The sequence below is a fragment of the Melopsittacus undulatus genome, chromosome 20 (assembly GCF_012275295.1).
Source record: "Melopsittacus undulatus isolate bMelUnd1 chromosome 20, bMelUnd1.mat.Z, whole genome shotgun sequence".
Classification (NCBI taxonomy): Eukaryota; Metazoa; Chordata; class Aves; order Psittaciformes; family Psittaculidae; genus Melopsittacus; species Melopsittacus undulatus.
Window position 1 is genome coordinate 1186197 of NC_047546.1, and position 18481 is coordinate 1204677.

The 18481-nt window shown below is 65.0% G+C and overlaps 2 protein-coding genes across 4 annotated transcripts; both read left to right on the plus strand.

Annotated features, from left to right (window-relative positions):
- Positions 1-1185: 1185 nt before the first annotated feature.
- ARHGAP30 (Rho GTPase activating protein 30) lies at positions 1186-12234 on the plus strand. The gene is given in 12 exon segments (XM_034071321.1): positions 1186-1279; positions 1488-1590; positions 4516-4660; positions 4764-4846; positions 4918-5025; positions 5091-5218; positions 5302-5390; positions 5392-5441; positions 7657-7757; positions 7849-7926; positions 9779-10452; positions 11233-12234. Coding segments are annotated over 12 exon segments (2655 nt in total).
- Positions 12235-12588: 354 nt separating this feature from the next.
- On the plus strand, positions 12589-17276 carry USF1 (upstream transcription factor 1). Of its 3 annotated transcripts, none has more exons than XM_034071173.1 (11): positions 12589-12707; positions 13850-13916; positions 14791-14840; positions 15202-15320; positions 15572-15673; positions 15758-15944; positions 16027-16114; positions 16259-16380; positions 16710-16804; positions 16896-17024; positions 17147-17276. In XM_034071173.1, the coding sequence occupies exons 2-11, from the start codon at positions 13909-13911 to the stop codon at positions 17234-17236; spliced, it is 990 nt and encodes a 329-aa protein (XP_033927064.1). In that variant the 5' UTR covers positions 12589-12707; positions 13850-13908; the 3' UTR covers positions 17237-17276. The 3 variants fall into 3 exon arrangements, with proteins under 3 accessions (XP_033927064.1, XP_033927066.1, XP_033927065.1); XM_034071175.1 differs by having other exon boundaries at positions 16322-16380; XM_034071174.1 differs by having other exon boundaries at positions 15208-15320.
- The last annotated feature ends 1205 nt before the right edge of the window (positions 17277-18481 follow it).

Genomic DNA, 18481 nt, shown 5'->3' on the forward strand with positions numbered 1-18481 from the left:
ACACACACATTGGTGCACACACACATTGGTGCACACACACATTGGTGCACACACACATCGTTGCACACACACATTGGTGCACACACACATTGGTGATCATTGGTGCACACACACATTGGTGCACACACACATTGGTGATCATTGGTGCACACACACATTGGTGCACACACACATTGGTGATCATTGGTGCACACACACATTGGTGCACACACACATTGGTGCACACACACATTGGTGATCATTGGTGCACACACACATTGGTGCACACACACATTGGTGATCATTGGTGCACACACACATTGGTGCACACACACATTGGTGATCATTGGTGCACACACACATTGGTGCACACACACATTGGTGCACACACACATTGGTGATCATTGGTGCACACACACATTGGTGCACACACACATTGGTGATCATTGGTGCACACACACATTGGTGCACACACACATTGGTGCACACACACATTGGTGATCATTGGTGCACACACACATTGGTGCACACACACATTGGTGATCATTGGTGCACACACACATTGGTGCACACACACTTTGGTGCACACACACACATTGGTGCACACACACATTGGTGATCATTGGTGCACACACACATTGGTGCACACACACCACTGATGCTCACTGGTGCACACACACATCGTTGCACACACACATTGGTGCACACACACATTGGTGATCATTGGTGCACACACACACATTGGTGCACACACACATAGGTTCACACACACATTGGTGCACACACACATTGGTGCACACACACATTGGTGCACACACACATTGGTGCACACATACCGGTGCACCCACACCACTGATGCTCACTGGTGCACACACACATCGTTGCACACACACATTGGTGCACACACTTTGGTGCACACACACATTGGTGCACACATACCAGTGCACCCACACCACTGATGCTCACTGGTGCACACACACATGGGTGCACCCACACCACTGATGCTCCCTGGTGCGCTCCCGGTGCCGGTGTCTCCGGTGCTGTTGGCTGTGGTTTGGAGGTGCCGGGAGCAGGAAGCTCTCTCGGCAGCCGCCACCTTCCTGCTGCACCCGGAGCCTCAGAGGCCTCCAGCTCCGGGGGCCCTGGCACTTCCTCCCCGGGCGCTTCCGCCGCGGTGCCGGTGGCGGCCATGGGCTGATGGCGGCCATGTCGCGGCACAAGGCGAGGCGCAAGGGCGGTGCCCGCGAGCGGGTCTTCGGCTGTGACCTCCTGCAGCTGCTGCAGCGCTCGGGGCAGGCGGGTGAGCGCGGGGGCACTGGGGGCACTGGGGGCACTGGGGGCACTGGGGGCACTGGGGGCACTGGGGGCACCGGGGGCACCGGGGGCACCGCGTGTGGCTCTCGCCGCGGTCACGTCACCGCAATCCGGTGCTTCCGGTGAGGCCCCTCTGAGGTTCGGGGGCCCTGGGGGGGCTCCGTGGGGTGATGGGGCCTGGTGCTCCCCCCCAGTGCCGCAGGTGCTGAGGAGCTGCACTGAGTTCGTGGAGCAGCACGGGGTGGTGGATGGGATCTACCGGCTCTCCGGGGTGGCCTCCAACATCCAGCGGCTGCGGTGAGATGGGGATGGAAGGATGGAGGTGATGGGGAAAGGGGGAGATGGAGACAAGAGGGGATGGGATGGAGGTGATGGAGACAGGAAGAGGTGGGATGAAGAGGATGGGGACAGGAGTGGATGGGCTGGAGCTGGAGCAGTTGAGATGGAGATGATGGAGAGAGGTTGGAGCTGGAGACAAGGGTGGATGGGATGGAGATGATGGAGAAATCATGGAGGTGATGGAGACAGGAAGAGGTGGATGAAGATGATGGTAGCAGTAGCAGATGGGATGGAACTGGAGCAGCTGGGATGGAGATAAGGGAGAAAGGATGGAGATAAAGGGATGGAGATCAGAGGGAACCGGGATGGAGCTGGAGACTGGACAGGAGGAAGATGGGAATGGGATGGAGATGGGAGCAGGAAGGAGGGAAACAGGGACACGGGAGTAGATGGGATGTTGGTGGGATGGGACACGAGGAGCGGGAATGCAGTGGGAGGGCGATGGGGATGGGGCCAGGTCAGGAGCCAACTCAGATCCATCCCCAAGGCCCCTCCCATCCCACAGCCCTGGCTCCAGCGCTTCCCCTCCTTCCTTCCCTGCTCAACTCCCGATTCCCTCCCGGATCCAGGGGTTGCACTTTTTGCCTTTACCCACGCTGGGGCATCCCCTCTGCCCGCAATGGCCCCAACACCCCCAGTGTCCCCATCACCCCCATCCCCTGTACCCGCAGTGTCCCCATCACCCCCATCCCCTGTACCCGCAGTGTCCCCATCACCCCCATCCCCTGTACCCGCAGTGTCCCCATCACCCCCATCCCCTGTACCCACAGTGTCCCCATCACCCCCATCCCCTGTACCCACAGTGTCCCCATCACCCCCATCCCCTGTACCCCCAGTGTCCCCATCACCCCCATCCCCTGTACCCACAGTGTCCCCATCACCCCCATCCCCTGTACCCACAGTGTCCCCATCACCCCCATCCCCTGTACCCGCAGTGTCCCCATCACCCCCATCCCCTGTACCCGCAGTGTCCCCATCATCCCACATCCCCTGTACCCGCAGTGTCCCCATCACCCCCATCCCCTGTACCCACAGTGTCCCCATCACCCCCATCCCCTGTACCCGCAGTGTCCCCAGCATCACCTGCCATGCCCCATCCCCAGCATCCCCCAGTCCCCACCATTCCCATGCTCGCCATTCCCAGCATCCCCTTGGGCCACCAAGGCCCTGTCTGACCAACCCAGCCCATCAGGGCTGTGCCTGGTCCTTGGGAACCACAACAGCCCTTGGGACACCACAGGAATGTCCCAGCGCAGCCAGAGAGGGGGATCCCCCAATCTCCATCCCCATCCCATCCCCATCCCATCCCATCCCCATCCCATCCCCATCCCATCCCATCCCCATCCCCATCCCATCCCATCCCCATCCCCATCCCCATCCCATCCCCATCCCATCCCATCCCCATCCCATCCCATCCCCATCCCCATCCCCATCCCCATCCCCATCCCATCCCATCCCCATCCCATCCCCATCCCATCCCCATCCCCATCCCATCCCCATCCCATCCCATCCCCGTCCCATCCCCATCCCATCCCATCCCCATCCCCATCCCATCCCATCCCCATCCCCATCCCCATCTCCATCCCCATCCCATCCCCATCCCCATCCCATCCCCATCCCCATCCCCATCCCCATCCCATCCCATCCCCGTCCCATCCCCATCCCATCCCATCCCCATCCCCATCCCATCCCATCCCCATCCCCATCCCCATCTCCATCCCCATCCCATCCCCATCCCCATCCCATCCCCATCCCCATCCCCATCCCCATCCCATCCCATCCCCGTCCCATCCCCATCCCATCCCATCCCCATCCCCATCCCATCCCATCCCCATCCCCATCCCCATCTCCATCCCCATCCCATCCCCATCCCATCCCCATCCCATCCCCATCCCCATCCCATCCCATCTCCATCCCATCCCCATCCCCATCCCATCCCCATCCCATCCCCATCCCATCTCCATCCCATCCCCATCCCCATCTCCATCCCCATCCCATCCCATCCCCATCCCCATCCCATCCCCATCCCATCTCCATCCCATCCCCATCCCCATCTCCATCCCCATCCCATCCCATCCCCATCCCCATCCCATCCCATCCCCATCCCCATCCCATCCCCATCCCCATCCCATCCCCATCCCATCCCCATCTCCATCCCCATCTCCATCCCCATCCCATCCCATCCCCATCCCCATCCCATCCCCATCCCATCCCATCCCCATCCCATCCCCATCTCCATCCCCATCTCCATCCCCATCCCCATCCCATCCCCATCCCATCCCCATCCCATCCCCATCCCATCCCATCCCCATCCCCATCCCCATCTCCATCCCCATCCCATCCCCATTCCCATCCCATCCCCATCCCCATCTCCATCCCCATCCCATCCCATCCCATCCCCATCCCATCCCATCCCCATCCCATCCCCATCCCCATCCCATCCCCATCCCCATCCCATTCCCATCCCATCCCCATCCCCATCTCCATCCCCATCCCATCCCCATCCCCATCCCCATCCCCATCTCCATCCCCATCTCCATCCCCATCCCATCCCCATCCCATCCCCATCCCCATCCCCATCCCCATCTCCATCCCCATCCCATCCCATCCCCATCCCATCCCATCCCATCCCCATCCCATCCCCATCCCCATCCCCATCCCCATCCCATTCCCATCCCATCCCATCCCCATCCCATCCCCATCCCCATCCCCATCCCATCCCCATCCCATCCCATCCCCATCCCATCCCATCCCATCCCCATCCCATCCCCATCCCATCCCCATCCCCATCCCCATCCCATTCCCATCCCATCCCATCCCCATCCCATCCCCATCCCCATCCCCATCCCATTCCCATCCCATCCCCATCCCATCCCACCGCAGGCAGGAGTTCGAGAGCGAGCGCTGCCCAGACCTGCACCGGGACGTTTACCTGCAGGACATCCACTGTGTGAGCTCCCTGTGCAAAGCCTATTGCCGGGAGCTGCCCAACCCGCTGCTCACCTACCAGCTCTACCACAAGTTCGCTGTGAGCCCCGGCCCCATCCCAGCCCCATCCCAGCCCCATCCCAGCCCCACATCCCCTCCATGCGGGATCCGGTCCCCGCTCACCCGCTCCCGGTCCCCATCAGGATGCAGTGTCCATCCAGATGGAGGACGCTCGCCTGGTGAAGATCAAGGAGGTGCTGAAGGAGCTGCCCGCGCCCCATTATAGGTAATGGGGGATGATGTGTGTGATGCGGTGACCCCATGGGCGCCGCTGCCCCTGACCCCCCCATGCCGCAGGACCCTGGAGTTCCTGATGCGGCACCTCCTGCGCATGGCAGCCCACAGCAGCCGCACCAACATGCACGCCAGGAACCTTGCCATCGTGTGGGCACCCAACCTGCTGCGGTGAGCGGGGCAGCGCCAGGGATGGGGCATGGGATGGGCATGGGGTGACCCCATGGATGTGACAGGTCCAAGGACATCGAGGCATCAGCGTTCAATGGCACCGCGGCCTTCATGGAGGTGCGTGTCCAGTCCATCGTGGTGGAGTTCATCCTCACCCACGTGGAGCAGCTGTTTGGTGATGCTCCCCTCCAGGGTACGGCACATGGGGCACAGGGGGGGGGGCAATGGGGGGGGCAATGGGGGGGGATGGGCACCGTAACACCCGTTCTATGGCAGCAGAGAGCCCGCGCCGGTCCCTGCTGTTGGTGGGGGGGGGGCAGGTGCCACCATACCATGTGCCAGCGGCGCTGAGCCAGGGCGACGGCCCCCCCCCCGATCCGGCCATACCACACCATCATCGAGCTGAGCGAGCACAGGTGGGAGACGGCGACCCTATGGGCACACGTGTGTGCTCCTGCACACAAACATGTCATTGTGCACACACACACGTGTACTCATGTACACACACATGTACTCACACACACACGTGTGTTCTTGTGCACACACACGTGTCCTTGTGCCCACACACACGTGTGTTCTTGTGCACACACACGTGTCCTTGTGCACACACACACGTGTCCTGTGCACACACACACGTGTCCTTGTGCACACACACACGTGTCCTTGTGCCTACACACACGTGTACTGTGCACACACACACGTGTCCTTGTGCACACACACGTGTCCTTGTGCACACACACACGTGTCCTTGTGCACACACACGTGTCCTTGTGCACACACACGTGTCCTGTGCACACACACGTGTCCTGTGCACACACACACGTGTCCTTGTGCACACACACGTGTCCTTGTGCACACACACGTGTCCTGTGCACACACACGTGTCCTGTGCACACACACGTGTTCTTGTGCACACACACACGTGTCCTTGTGCACACACACACGTGTCCTTGTGCACACACACGTGTCCTGTGCACACACACACGTGTCCTGTGCCCACACACACGTGTCCTTGTGCCCACACACACGTGTCCTGTGCACACACACGTGTTCTTGTGCACACACACACGTGTCCTTGTGCACACACACACGTGTCCTTGTGCACACACACGTGTCCTTGTGCACACACACACGTGTCCTTGTGCACACACACGTGTCCTGTGCACACACACGTGTCCTTGTGCACACACACACGTGTCCTTGTGCACACACACGTGTCCTTGTGCACACACACACGTGTCCTTGTGCACACACACACGTGTGTTCTTGTGCACACACACGTGTCCTGTGTACACACACACACGTGTCCTTGTGCACACACACACGTGTCCTTGTGCACACACACACGTGTCCTGTGCACACACACACGTGTCCTTGTGCACACACACACGTGTCCTTGTGCACACACACACGTGTCCTGTGCACACACACACGTGTCCTTGTGCACACACACACGTGTCCTGTGCACACACACGTGTCCTGTGCACACACACGTGTTCTTGTGCACACACACACGTGTCCTTGTGCACACACACACGTGTCCTTGTGCACACACACGTGTCCTTGTGCCCACACACACGTGTCCTGTGCACACACACACGTGTCCTGTGCCCACACACACGTGTCCTTGTGCCCACACACACGTGTCCTTGTGCACACACACACGTGTCCTTGTGCACACACACGTGTCCTTGTGCCCACACACACGTGTCCTTGTGCACACACACACGTGTCCTTGTGCACACACACGTGTCCTTGTGCACACACACGTGTCCTTGTGCACACACACACGTGTCCTTGTGCACACACACACGTGTCCTTGTGCACACACACACGTGTGTTCTTGTGCACACACACGTGTCCTGTGTACACACACACACGTGTCCTTGTGCACACACACACGTGTCCTTGTGCACACACACACGTGTCCTGTGCACACACACGTGTCCTTGTGCACACACACACGTGTCCTTGTGCACACACACGTGTCCTTGCACACACACGTGTCCTTGTGCACACACACACGTGTCCTTGTGCACACACACGTGTCCTTGCACACACACGTGTCCTGTGCACACACACACGTGTCCTTGTGCACACACACGTGTCCTTGTGCACACACACACGTGTCCTTGTGCACACACACACGTGTCCTTGTGCACACACACATGTCCTTGTGCACACACACGTGTCCTTGTGCACACACACACACATGTCCTTGTGCACACACACGTGTCCTGTGCACACACACACGTGTTCATGCACACACATCTCCTCATGCACACACACGTCATTTTGCACACGTGCTTGTGCACACACGTGTCCTCCCCCTCCACATATGCTCCCACACACCTCTGCCCTCATGTATGTGTGTCCTTGTGCACACCCGTGTCCTTGTGCACACCCGTGTCCTTGTGCACACCCGTGTCCTTGTGCACACCCGTGTCCTGCCCCCCCCGTGTCCTGCCCCCCCCGTGTCCTGCCCCCCCCGTGTCCTGCTGCCCCCCCCCGTGTCCTGCCCCCCCCGTGTCCTGCCCCCCCTCGTGTCCTGCTGCCCCCCCCGTGTCCTGCCCCCCCCGTGTCCTGCCCCCCCCCCCCCCGCCCACACCAGCTCCCCTCCCCCTCCCGCAGGAGGAAGGGCTCCCTCAAGTCCAGGAACTGGAGGTCCCTGTTCCACCTGGGCCGCTCCAGCCTCGAGGCCAAGCGCAAGGGGAAGGCTCTGGAGCACAGAGGTGGGGTCCGGGGGGGTCCCCGAGGGGGGGGGGGGGGAGCGGAGCCCCCATGCGGGCTCCGGCACAGCCCCGATCCCCTCCCTCACCACAGAGGACACGGGCGGAGCACGGAGCCTGCGGCCGGCAAAGAGCATGGACTCACTGAGCACCGTCCCCTCCAACGGGGATGGTGAGGGGATGGGGGCATGGGGGGGGGGGGTGGGATGGGGGGGGGTGGGATGGGGTGGGATGGGGTGGGATGAGAAGGAATGCGATTGAATGGGGTGGAATGCGGCAAGATGAGATGGGGTGGGATGGAGTGGGTGGGATGGGGTAGATGGGATGGGGTGGAATGGGGCAGCATGAGATGGGGTGGGATGGAATGGGATGGGGTCCAATGGAGTGGGTGGGATAGGGTAGGATGGGATAGGATGGGATGGAACAGAATGGGATGGAATGGGATGGCATGGGATGGGGTGGGATGGATGGAACAGAATGGGATGGTGTGGGATGGAGTGGATGCGATGGGGCAGTATGGGATGGAACAGAATGGGATGGAGTGGATGGGATAGGATGGGATGAGGTGGAACGGGATGGGGTGGAACAGGACGGGACAGGACAGGACAGGACAGGACAGGACAGGACGGGACAGGACAGGACGGGACAGGACAGGACGGGACGGGACGGGACAGGACAGGACGGGACAGGACAGGACAGGACAGGACAGGACGGGACAGGACGGGACGGGACAGGACGGGACGGGACAGGACGGGACGGGACGGGACGGGACGGGACAGGACAGGACAGGACAGGACAGGACGGGACAGGACGGGACAGGACGGGACAGGACAGGACAGGACAGGACGGGACGGGACAGGACAGGACGGGACAGGACAGGACGGGACGGGACGGGACAGGACAGGACGGGACAGGACAGGACAGGACGGGACAGGACGGGACAGGACAGGACAGGACAGGACAGGACGGGACAGGACAGGACAGGACGGGACAGGACAGGACAGGACAGGACGGGACGGGACAGGACAGGACGGGACGGGACGGGATGGGACAGGACAGGACGGGACAGGACAGGACGGGACAGGACAGGACGGGACAGGACAGGACAGGACAGGACAGGACGGGACAGGACAGGACAGGACAGGACGGGACAGGACAGGACGGGACAGGACAGGACAGGACAGGACAGGACGGGACAGGACAGGACGGGACAGGACAGGACGGGACGGGACAGGACAGGACGGGACGGGACAGGACAGGACGGGACAGGACAGGACAGGACGGGACAGGACGGGACAGGACAGGACGGGACAGGACAGGACAGGACGGGACAGGACAGGACAGGACGGGACAGGACGGGACAGGACAGGACGGGACAGGACAGGACAGGACGGGACAGGACGGGACAGGACAGGACAGGACAGGACAGGACGGGACAGGACAGGACAGGACGGGACAGGACAGGACAGGACAGGACGGGACGGGACAGGACAGGACGGGACAGGACAGGACGGGACGGGACGGGACAGGACAGGACGGGACGGGACGGGATGGGACAGGACAGGACGGGACAGGACAGGACGGGACAGGACAGGACGGGACAGGACAGGACAGGACAGGACAGGACGGGACAGGACAGGACAGGACAGGACGGGACAGGACAGGACGGGACAGGACAGGACAGGACAGGACAGGACGGGACAGGACAGGACGGGACAGGACAGGACGGGACGGGACAGGACAGGACGGGACGGGACAGGACAGGACGGGACAGGACAGGACGGGACGGGACAGGACAGGACAGGACAGGACAGGACAGGACAGGACAGGACGGGACGGGACAGGACAGGACGGGACAGGACAGGACGGGACGGGACAGGACAGGACAGGACGGGACAGGACGGGACGGGACAGGACGGGACAGGACAGGACAGGACAGGACAGGACGGGACAGGACAGGACGGGATGGGACACGGGCCGGGCCGGACACGCACCCGCAGATCCGCCCGTTCCCCCCATGCTAGGGGACCCCCGTCCGGCCGAGCCGCTGCCGGTGAAGCCACAGCAGCGCCGGGAGAGCCTCGAGTCCTGCCCGGTGCCCCCGGGGCGCTGCCGGGAGCCGGCCGAGGGCCGCGAGGAGCCCCCGGGCGACGGCAGCGCCCGCTCGGAGCCCGGCACCCCCCGGGCCGGGCCCCGCCGCCCCCCGCGCTGCCCGGGGCTCCACATCTCGGTGCCCTTCTCGGTCACCGTCCCCCTGCACATCACGGCCAACCTGTCCCGGCTGACCCGGGGGCTGCCGTGCCCGGCGCTCGGTACCGGAGCCCTCGGTACCGGAGCCCTCAGTACCGGAGCCCTCAGTACCGGAGCCCTCGGTACCGGAGCCCTCGGTACCGGAGCCCTCAGTACCGGAGCCCTCAGTACCGGAGCCCTCAGTACCGGAGCCCTCGGTACCGGAGCCCTCGGTACCGGAGCCCTCAGTACCGGAGCCCTCGGCGGGGACGCTCCGGAGCCGCTGCCCCCGAGCCCCGCGCTCCGGAGCCGCCTCTCCGTGGAGCTCCGGGACTCCTTCGCCTTCCTGGACAGCCCCGAGCCATGGACCGACGGGGACCCGGAGCTGCGGGAGCCGCCGACGGGCACCGCGGAGCACGGAGAGGGGATGGAGCCCAACGAGGACGGGATGGAGAGCGGGTGTCTGAGCGTGAGCTGCGGGCTCGGGAATGGGGAGGGACATGGGGGGGATGGAGGGGGTGGGAGGGAGAGGATGGGAGTTGGGTGGAAGGGACAGGGATGGGATGGACACGGTGGGATAGAGATGATGGAGGGAATGGGAACTGGATGGGACAGGGAAGAGCACGAGGAGAACAAGGATGGGATAGAATAGGATGGACACAGTAAGGATGGAAGGGAAGGGACAGGGATGGGATGGACACAGTGGGATAGAGATGTGATGGAGGGAATGGGAATTGGATGGAAGGGACAGGGATGGGATGGACACAGTGGGATAGAGATGTGATGGAGGGAATGGGAACTGGATGGGACAGGGAAGATCATGAGGAGCACAAGGATGGGATAGAATAGGATGGACACATTAAGGATGGAAGGGAAGGGACAGTGATGGGTTGCATATAGCAGTGATGGGATGTAGGGGATGGGACAATGTAAAGATGGAGGGGATTGGGGTAAGATGGAAGGGATGGGAATTGGATGGAGAGGAAAGGAATGGGATGGACACAGCGCTGATGGAGGACATAGGGAAGGGATAGAAAGAACACACATGTGATGGACTGAATGGGAATTGGATGGGACAGGGATGAGCATGAAGAGAACAGGGATGGAACAGCAGTGACAGGGATGGGATGGAGAAGGCAGAGCTGGGCACGGACCGGATGTAACGGGGATGGAGGGGCCACGGTGTTATCGCCCCTTCCATCCCAGTGCTCGGGGGTCCCTGTGCTCACCCTCCCCTGTCCCTGTGCAGCCGGGGGAGCCTCGGGCCGAGCGCGGCTGCTCCCTGTGCATCGAGGAGTGCATGGACGAGCACTTCATGGCCCCCGACGGCACCGACGGCACCGACTGTGCCTCGGACGGGAGCTCCGTGAGCGGCCGCGACCTCAGCCCCGTGCGGGCAGCGCCGGAGCCCGCGGGGGACGCTCCGGGAGCCGGGGCCTCCGGTGCGGTGCGGGCAGGAACGGAGCCGGTGCCGGTGCTACCGGTGCCGGTGCTGCCGGAGCCGGTGCTACCGGAGCCGGTTCCGGTGCTGCCGGTGCTGCCGGAGCCGGTGCCGGTGCTGCCGGAGCCGGTGCTACCGGAGCCAGTTCCGGTGCTGCCGGTGCTGCCGGAGCCGGTGCTGCCGGAGCCGGTACCGGTTTCGGTACTGCCGGAGCCGGAGCTGCCGGTACCGGTGCTGCCGGAGCCGGTTCCGGTACTGCCGGAGCCGGAGCTGCCGGTACCGGTGCTGCCGGTGCCGGTTCCGGTACTGCCGGAGCCGGTGCTACCGGAGCCGGTGCTGCCGGAGCCGGTTCCGGTGCTGCCGGTGCTGCCGGAGCCGGAGCCTGTGCTGCCGATGCCGGTGCTGCCGGTGCCGGTGCTGCCGGAGCCGGTACCGGTACTGCCGGAGCCGGTTCCGGTGCTGCCGGAGCTGCCGGTACCGGTGCTGCCGGAGCCGGTTCCGGTACTGCCGGAGCCCGCAGCCGGGCTCCGCTTGGCCACCCCCGCCGCTCCGGTGCTTCAGGCCCGCTCCGTGCCGGTCGTGCCGCCCAAGCCGCAGTTCGCCAGGGCCCCCCCGGAGCCGGTTCCGCCCCTCGCGGCCCGGCCCCCGCTGAGGCGGCCGCGGTGGAGCCGGTCCTTGGACGCGGAGCAGGCTCCGGGCCGGGCCCCGCTGCGCCGGAGCCGAACGTACGGCGAGGACCCGGGGCCCACGGAGCCCGGCGGCTGCGGGGCAGCCCCGCGGCGGGCGCTAGGACCCGGCGAGGAGCAATAAAGGCGCTGGGCTGTGTGGAGCGCTGCGGTCTCCTTCAGCACAACATGGCGGCGTCCGGGCAGGCTTCAGGCCGCGGGGGGGTGGGGGTCACCGAGGGGCTCCGAGGGCCGGGGGATGTCGGGGGGGGGGTCCTGACCCCGCGGGGGGGGGGGCACCGGGAGCAGCTCCGGTTCCCCCGGTGGTGCGCGGAGCGCGGCGGAGCGTGCCCGGCTCCAAGATGGCGCCGCCCTCACTCAAGATGGCGGCGGGCGGAAGGCGCTGAGCTTCGCCGTGTAAGATGGCGCCCGCCGCTGAGATGGCGCCGTGCCCGGTCCCAAGATGGCGGCGGAGGAGGCGGGGGCGGGGGGGGGGGCGGGCACCGGCGCCGCTTCCGCCCGGGCCCGCGATGGCGGCGCGGCGGCACCGTGCGCATGTGCGGGGCTCCATGGCGAGACAAGGGGCCGAGCGCGCGCAGGGCGGCCCGGCGCGGACAGGTACCGGGGGCGGCGGGCGGGGGGGGGGGGGCGGCACCGGGGGCGCGCACGGGGGGGGGGCCCCGGGAGGGGGGGGGGGCAGGGCACGAACGACACCTCCCCCCTCCCCCCCCCGCCTGCGGGGCCAGGCCCGGCCGCGGGTTCGGGGCCTCGGCCTCGGCGCTGTTCCGGCCCCGTCGTCCCCCCCCCCCTCCGCAGCGCTCCGGTCCCCCCGCCCCCCCCCCGCCGGACCTTGTCACGTGCCCCTGCCCCCCTCCGCGCATGTCACCGGCCATGACACCGCGGCACCGAGCGCAGGGCCTGGGGGGAGCACCGGGACCCCCTCCCCCCCCCATCCCGGTGCCATAACCGGACAAAGGGGACGGGGACGGCACCGGGAGCGGTGACAGCGGGAGGAGGATGGGGCTGAGGGGAGGATGGGGCTGAGGGGTCAATGGGGCTGAGGGGTCAATGGGGCTGAGGGGAGGATGGGGCTGAGGGGAGGATGGGGCTGAGGGGCTCATGGGGCTGAGGGGCTCATGGGGCTGAGGGGCTCATGGGGCTGAGGGGCTCATGGGGCTGAGGGGTGGATGGGGCTGAGGGGTGGATGGGGCTGAGGGGAGGATGGGGCTGAGGGGAGGATGGGGCTGAGGGGCTCATGGGGCTGAGGGGTGCATGGGGCTGAGGGGTGCATGGGGCTGAGGGGCTCATGGGGCTGAGGGGCTCATGGGGCTGAGGGGCTCATGGGGCTGAGGGGCTCATGGGGCTGAGGGGTCAATGGGGCTGAGGGGTGGATGGGGCTGAGGGGAGGATGGGGCTGAGGGGAGGATGGGGCTGAGGGGGCTGAGGGGAGGATGGGGCTGAGGGGCTCATGGGGCTGAGGGGAGGATGGGGCTGAGGGGTTCATGGGGCTGAGGGGAGGATGGGGCTGAGGGGCTAATGGGGCTGAGGGGCTAATGGGGCTGAGGGGGCTGAGGGGAGGATGGGGCTGAGGGGCTAATGGGGCTGAGGGGCTCATGGGGCTGAGGGGTGCATGGGGCTGAGGGGAGGATGGGGCTGAGGGGCTCATGGGGCTGAGGGGTGCATGGGGCTGAGAGGCTCATGGGGCTGAGGGGTGCATGGGGCTGAGGGGTGCATGGGGCTGAGCTGCTGCTGCCCCACAGGGCTGTGAAGTCGGAGCCTCCTCTGCGATTGCCCCGCGGATGCGCCTCGGAGCAGAGCGATGAAGGGGTGAGATGGGGGGGACGGGGGGGTACCCAGGAACGGGTTATGGGGTACCCAGGAACGGGTTATGGGGTACCCAGGAGTGGGTTATGGGGTACCCAGCAACAGCTGTGGGGTAACCAGGAACGGGCAGTGGGGTACGCAGCAACGGGCTATGGGGTTCTCAATAATGGATTATTCAGTTCTTACTAACGGGTAATGGGGGTACCTAGTAATGGGTTATGGGGGGTTCCCAGGCATGGGTTATGGGGTTCTCAATAACAGGCTATAGGGTTCTCAATAATGGGCTGTGGGGTCCCCAGTAATGGGCTATGGGGGTTCCCCAGCAATGGGCTGTGGGGTCCTCAGTAATGGGTTATGGGGGGTAGCCGGTAATGGGTTATGGGGTTTTCAATAGCAGGCTATAGGGTCCTCAATAATGGGCCATGGGGTCCCCAGGAATGGGCTATTGGGTCCTCAGTAATGGGTTATGGGGTTCTCAATAGCAGGCTATAGGGTCCTCAATAATGGGCCATGGGGTCCCCATTAACGGGCTGTGGGGACCTCAGTAATGAGTTATGGGGTGTTCCCAGTAATGGGTTATGGGGTTCTCAATAGCAGGTATAGGGTCCTCAATAATGGGCTATGGGGTCCCCATTAACAGGCTGTGGGGTCCCCAGGAATGGGCCATGGGTTCCCAGTAATGGGTTATGGGGTTCTCAATAGCAGGCTATAGGGCCCTCAATAATGAGCTATGGTGTCCCCGTTAACGGTCTGTGGGGGTTCCCTAGCAATGGGCTGTGGGGACCTCAATAATGGGCTATGGGGTCCTCAATAATGGGTTCTGGGGTCCCCATTAACGGGCTATGGGGTCCCTGACCCATTGGTCCTCTCCTTGCAGGCAGCAGAAAGCAGCCGAGACGGAAGAGGGAACGGTGCAGATCCAGGAAGGTGAGAGGGGACCCCCTCTGGCCTGGGGGGGTTGGGGCTCCGGCTGCCCCGGTTTAGCCCCAGCTGTGCCCAGTTTAGCACCAGTAAGAGGCTGGAGGTGTTTGACACCAGGCCCTGGCCTTGTCCTTGTGAGAGCATCACAGGCACCTTTCCCTTGGCCCTTTCCTTGTTATGGGGCAGAATCATGGAATGATTGGGATAAAGGGACCCGAGAGCTCCTCCAGCCCCAGCCCCATCCCCTGCCATGGGCAGGGACCCCTTCCCCTGGAGCTCCTTGCTCCAATCCCCTATGTCCAACCCCACAGAGCATCCCCATTCCCGGTGTACCCAGTGCCCCCCTAAACCTCCTTCTTGCCTTAAGGTGCAGTGGCCACAGGGGAGGATCCCACCAGCGTCGCCATTGCCAGCATCCAGTCTGCAGCCACCTTCCCCGACCCCAACATCAAGTATGTGTTCCGCACGGAGAACGGCGGCACGCAGGTACGGGCACCGGGAGCACCGGGAGCACCGGGAGCACCGGGGGCACTGGGAGCACCGGGGGCACTGGGAGCACCGGGGGCACTGGGAGCACCGGGAGCACCGGGGGCACCGGGGGCACCGGGAGCACCGGGGGCACCGGGGGCACCGGGAGCACCGGGAGCACCGGGAGCACCGGGGGCACCGGGGGCACCGGGGCTGGAGCGCGGTGCCGGTGGCACCGGCCGGTCCCCGCAGCGCCGCGCTCTCGGTAGGTGATGTACAGGGTGATCCAAGTGGCCGACGGGCAGCTGGACGGGCAGACGGAGGGCACCAGCGCCATCAGCGGTTACCCTGCCGCCCAGTCCATGACCCAGGTGGGTACCGGTGAGCGCGGTGGGGCCGGTGCCGGTGTCCGGTGCCATGTCCCACCGCGGCACTGCCGTGCTGCACCGCCGCAGGCCGTCATCCAGGGCGCCTTCACCAGCGAGGATGCGGTGGAGACGGAGGCCACGGCCACCGAGACCCATTACACCTACTTCCCTGCCGTGGCCGACACCAGCACCGCAGCCGGCGCCGGCACCACGGCCACGGCCGTCGTCACCACGCAGAACTCGGAGGCCCTCTTAGGGCAGCCGACCCCGACGGGTACAGCACGGGGGTATGGGGGGGGGGTTTGTCCGGTTTGGGGTGCTCCTCACCTCACCCCATACTGCTTTGGGTCCTTTAGGGCAGTTCTTTGTGATGATGTCGCCGCAGGAGGTGCTGCAGGGGGGCCCGCAGAGATCCATCGCCCCCCGTGCGCACCCCTACTCCCCGTGAGTACCGGATCGGCCCCCGGATCCCCCCCCCCGCCATGGATTCCCCCCTCCCGGATCCCCTGGCATGTGGCTGGGGGATGCTCCGGTGCTTTCGGAGCGGGCTGGATCACCCCCATCCATCCCCCATGTCGGCATGGGGAGGGCTGGGATGGAGCCGGATCCTCACCGGGATCACCGGGACCGACGCCGCCGGTGTTCCCCCAGGAAGTCGGAGGCACCGCGAGCCACGCGGGACGAGAAGCGCCGGGCACAGCACAACGAAGGTACTGGCAGCAGGATGGGGGCAGCATCCCGTGGCCGGTGCGGGATAACGGCAGCCCCAGGTTACCGCTGCCGGATCCCGGTTCCCGGATGGAAAAGCCCAAAGGAGACGCCCCAAAGCTCTTGTTATAAACCCCCTTTGGGGAGCCCTGAGAGCACCCAAAAAGATGCTGATTTACCCCAAAGCAGCCCCATTCTGCCACCCCTGGGGACAGCACAACAGGGAGCAGTGACCCCCAGCCCAGCCGGTTGGGGGGCTGGTTTGGGGATGGGGGGCGGGTGGGGGTCTCAGTGCCCTGCTGCCCCCCAACCCCTCTGTGCCCCATGGCAGTGGAGCGCCGGCGCCGGGACAAGATCAACAACTGGATCGTGCAGCTCTCCAAGATCATCCCCGACTGCTCCATGGAGAACACCAAGTCAGGGCAGGTCCGGACCCCCCCGCGGCGCTGTGGGGCTGGGGGAGGGCTCTATGGGGTGCCCCCCACCCCATATTCACCCCATGTATCCCAATGCGCAGAGCAAGGGGGGGATCCTGTCCAAGGCCTGCGACTACATCCAGGAGCTGCGGCAGAGCAACCATCGGCTCTCCGAGGAGCTGCAGGGCCTCGACCAGCTCCAGATGGACAACGAGGTCTTGCGGCAGCAGGTGAGGAGTGGGGGGGAACGGACGTGGATAAGGTCCCATAACCCACTTTGGGGGGGGGAAAGGGGGTGTCCATGCTCGTCCTGACCCCCCCCTTTCCCCATGTACCCCCATCCCGGTGCCAGGTTGAGGACCTGAAGAACAAGAACCTGATCCTGCGGGCGCAGCTCCGCCAGCACGGGGTGGAGATCGTCATCAAGAACGACACCCACTGACGGGGGGGGCACACGGGGAACACCCCCCCCAACACCCCCCCCACCCCCCCCATGCACCCCCCAAGCACCCCCCAACCCCCCCCAGTGTGACATGAGGACCCCCCCTTTGGTTTGTGTCCCCCCCCGTGCCCCCCCCATAAATTCACGTGTCCCATCCCCCCCCCCCGCGCTTCGTGCACACGCTCTCGGCCAGGCGGGCGCCGGCCCCCCCCCCCCCCCCCCAACCTTCCCCTCCCCCCCCCCCCCCCAGACACTGCCCCCCCCCCCCCGCCTGCGCCCGTGATGTCCCCGCCCCCCCCATGGGACACCCCCTCCCGGGGTGGTGTTGGGGGTCCCCGGGGTCCGTGTGTCCCCCTCCCCCCTTCCCCATCCTTTCCCATCCCCCCCCCCCGCTCTGCGGCTGCCCCGCCCCCACCCCCCCCCATCCCCCCCTCCCCCCCCGGGGCCAGACGGGTTTTTTTTTAAAACTCTGAATTTAACGAAAAAAAAAAAACCACAAAAAAAACCCCCCAAAAAAGGCAAAAAAGAAATAAAAAAGTGATTTGTTTTTCCAGAGCCGCCGCTCATTCCCCGCCCCCCCCATGGAGCCCCCCCCATGGAGCCCCCCCCATGGAGCCCCCCCATGGACCCCCCCATAGCCCCCATGGGACCCCCCCATGGACCCCCCCATAGCCCCCATGGGACCCCCCCATGGACCCCCCCATAGCCCCCATGGGACCCCCCCATGGAGCACCCCCATGGAGCCCCCCATAGCCCCCATGGAGCCCCCCCATGGACCCCCCCATAGCCCCCATGGGACCCCCCCATGGACCCCCCCATAGCCCCCATGGGACCCTATGGAATGGGGGGGGGGGCACCCCCATCCCCCCCGCCCCCCCCCCAGTTCCAGGGGTACCGGACGCTGCTGGGGATGCTGGGATGGGGATGGGGATGGGGGGGGGGGGGGGGGGGGGGGGGGGGGGGGGGGGAAGGGGTCGCTATGGCAACGCCCGGGGTTCCCCGCCCGACGGACGCAACGCGCGCCCATTGGCCAGAAGTTAAAGAGCGCTCTCTGATTGGCCGGTGGACTTTGCCCCGCCCAACTATTCTTCACACCTGTCTCTGGACCGCCCCCTTCGCCGCAGCCAATCACATCAGCGCTGAGGGGCGGGGCCTGCCCCTCATTGGTTGTAGGGCGCGTCCGCTCTTGCCACTGCCAGGCGCCTCAGCCAATGGCCGGTGGGGTAAGGGGCGGGGCTCCGCGGC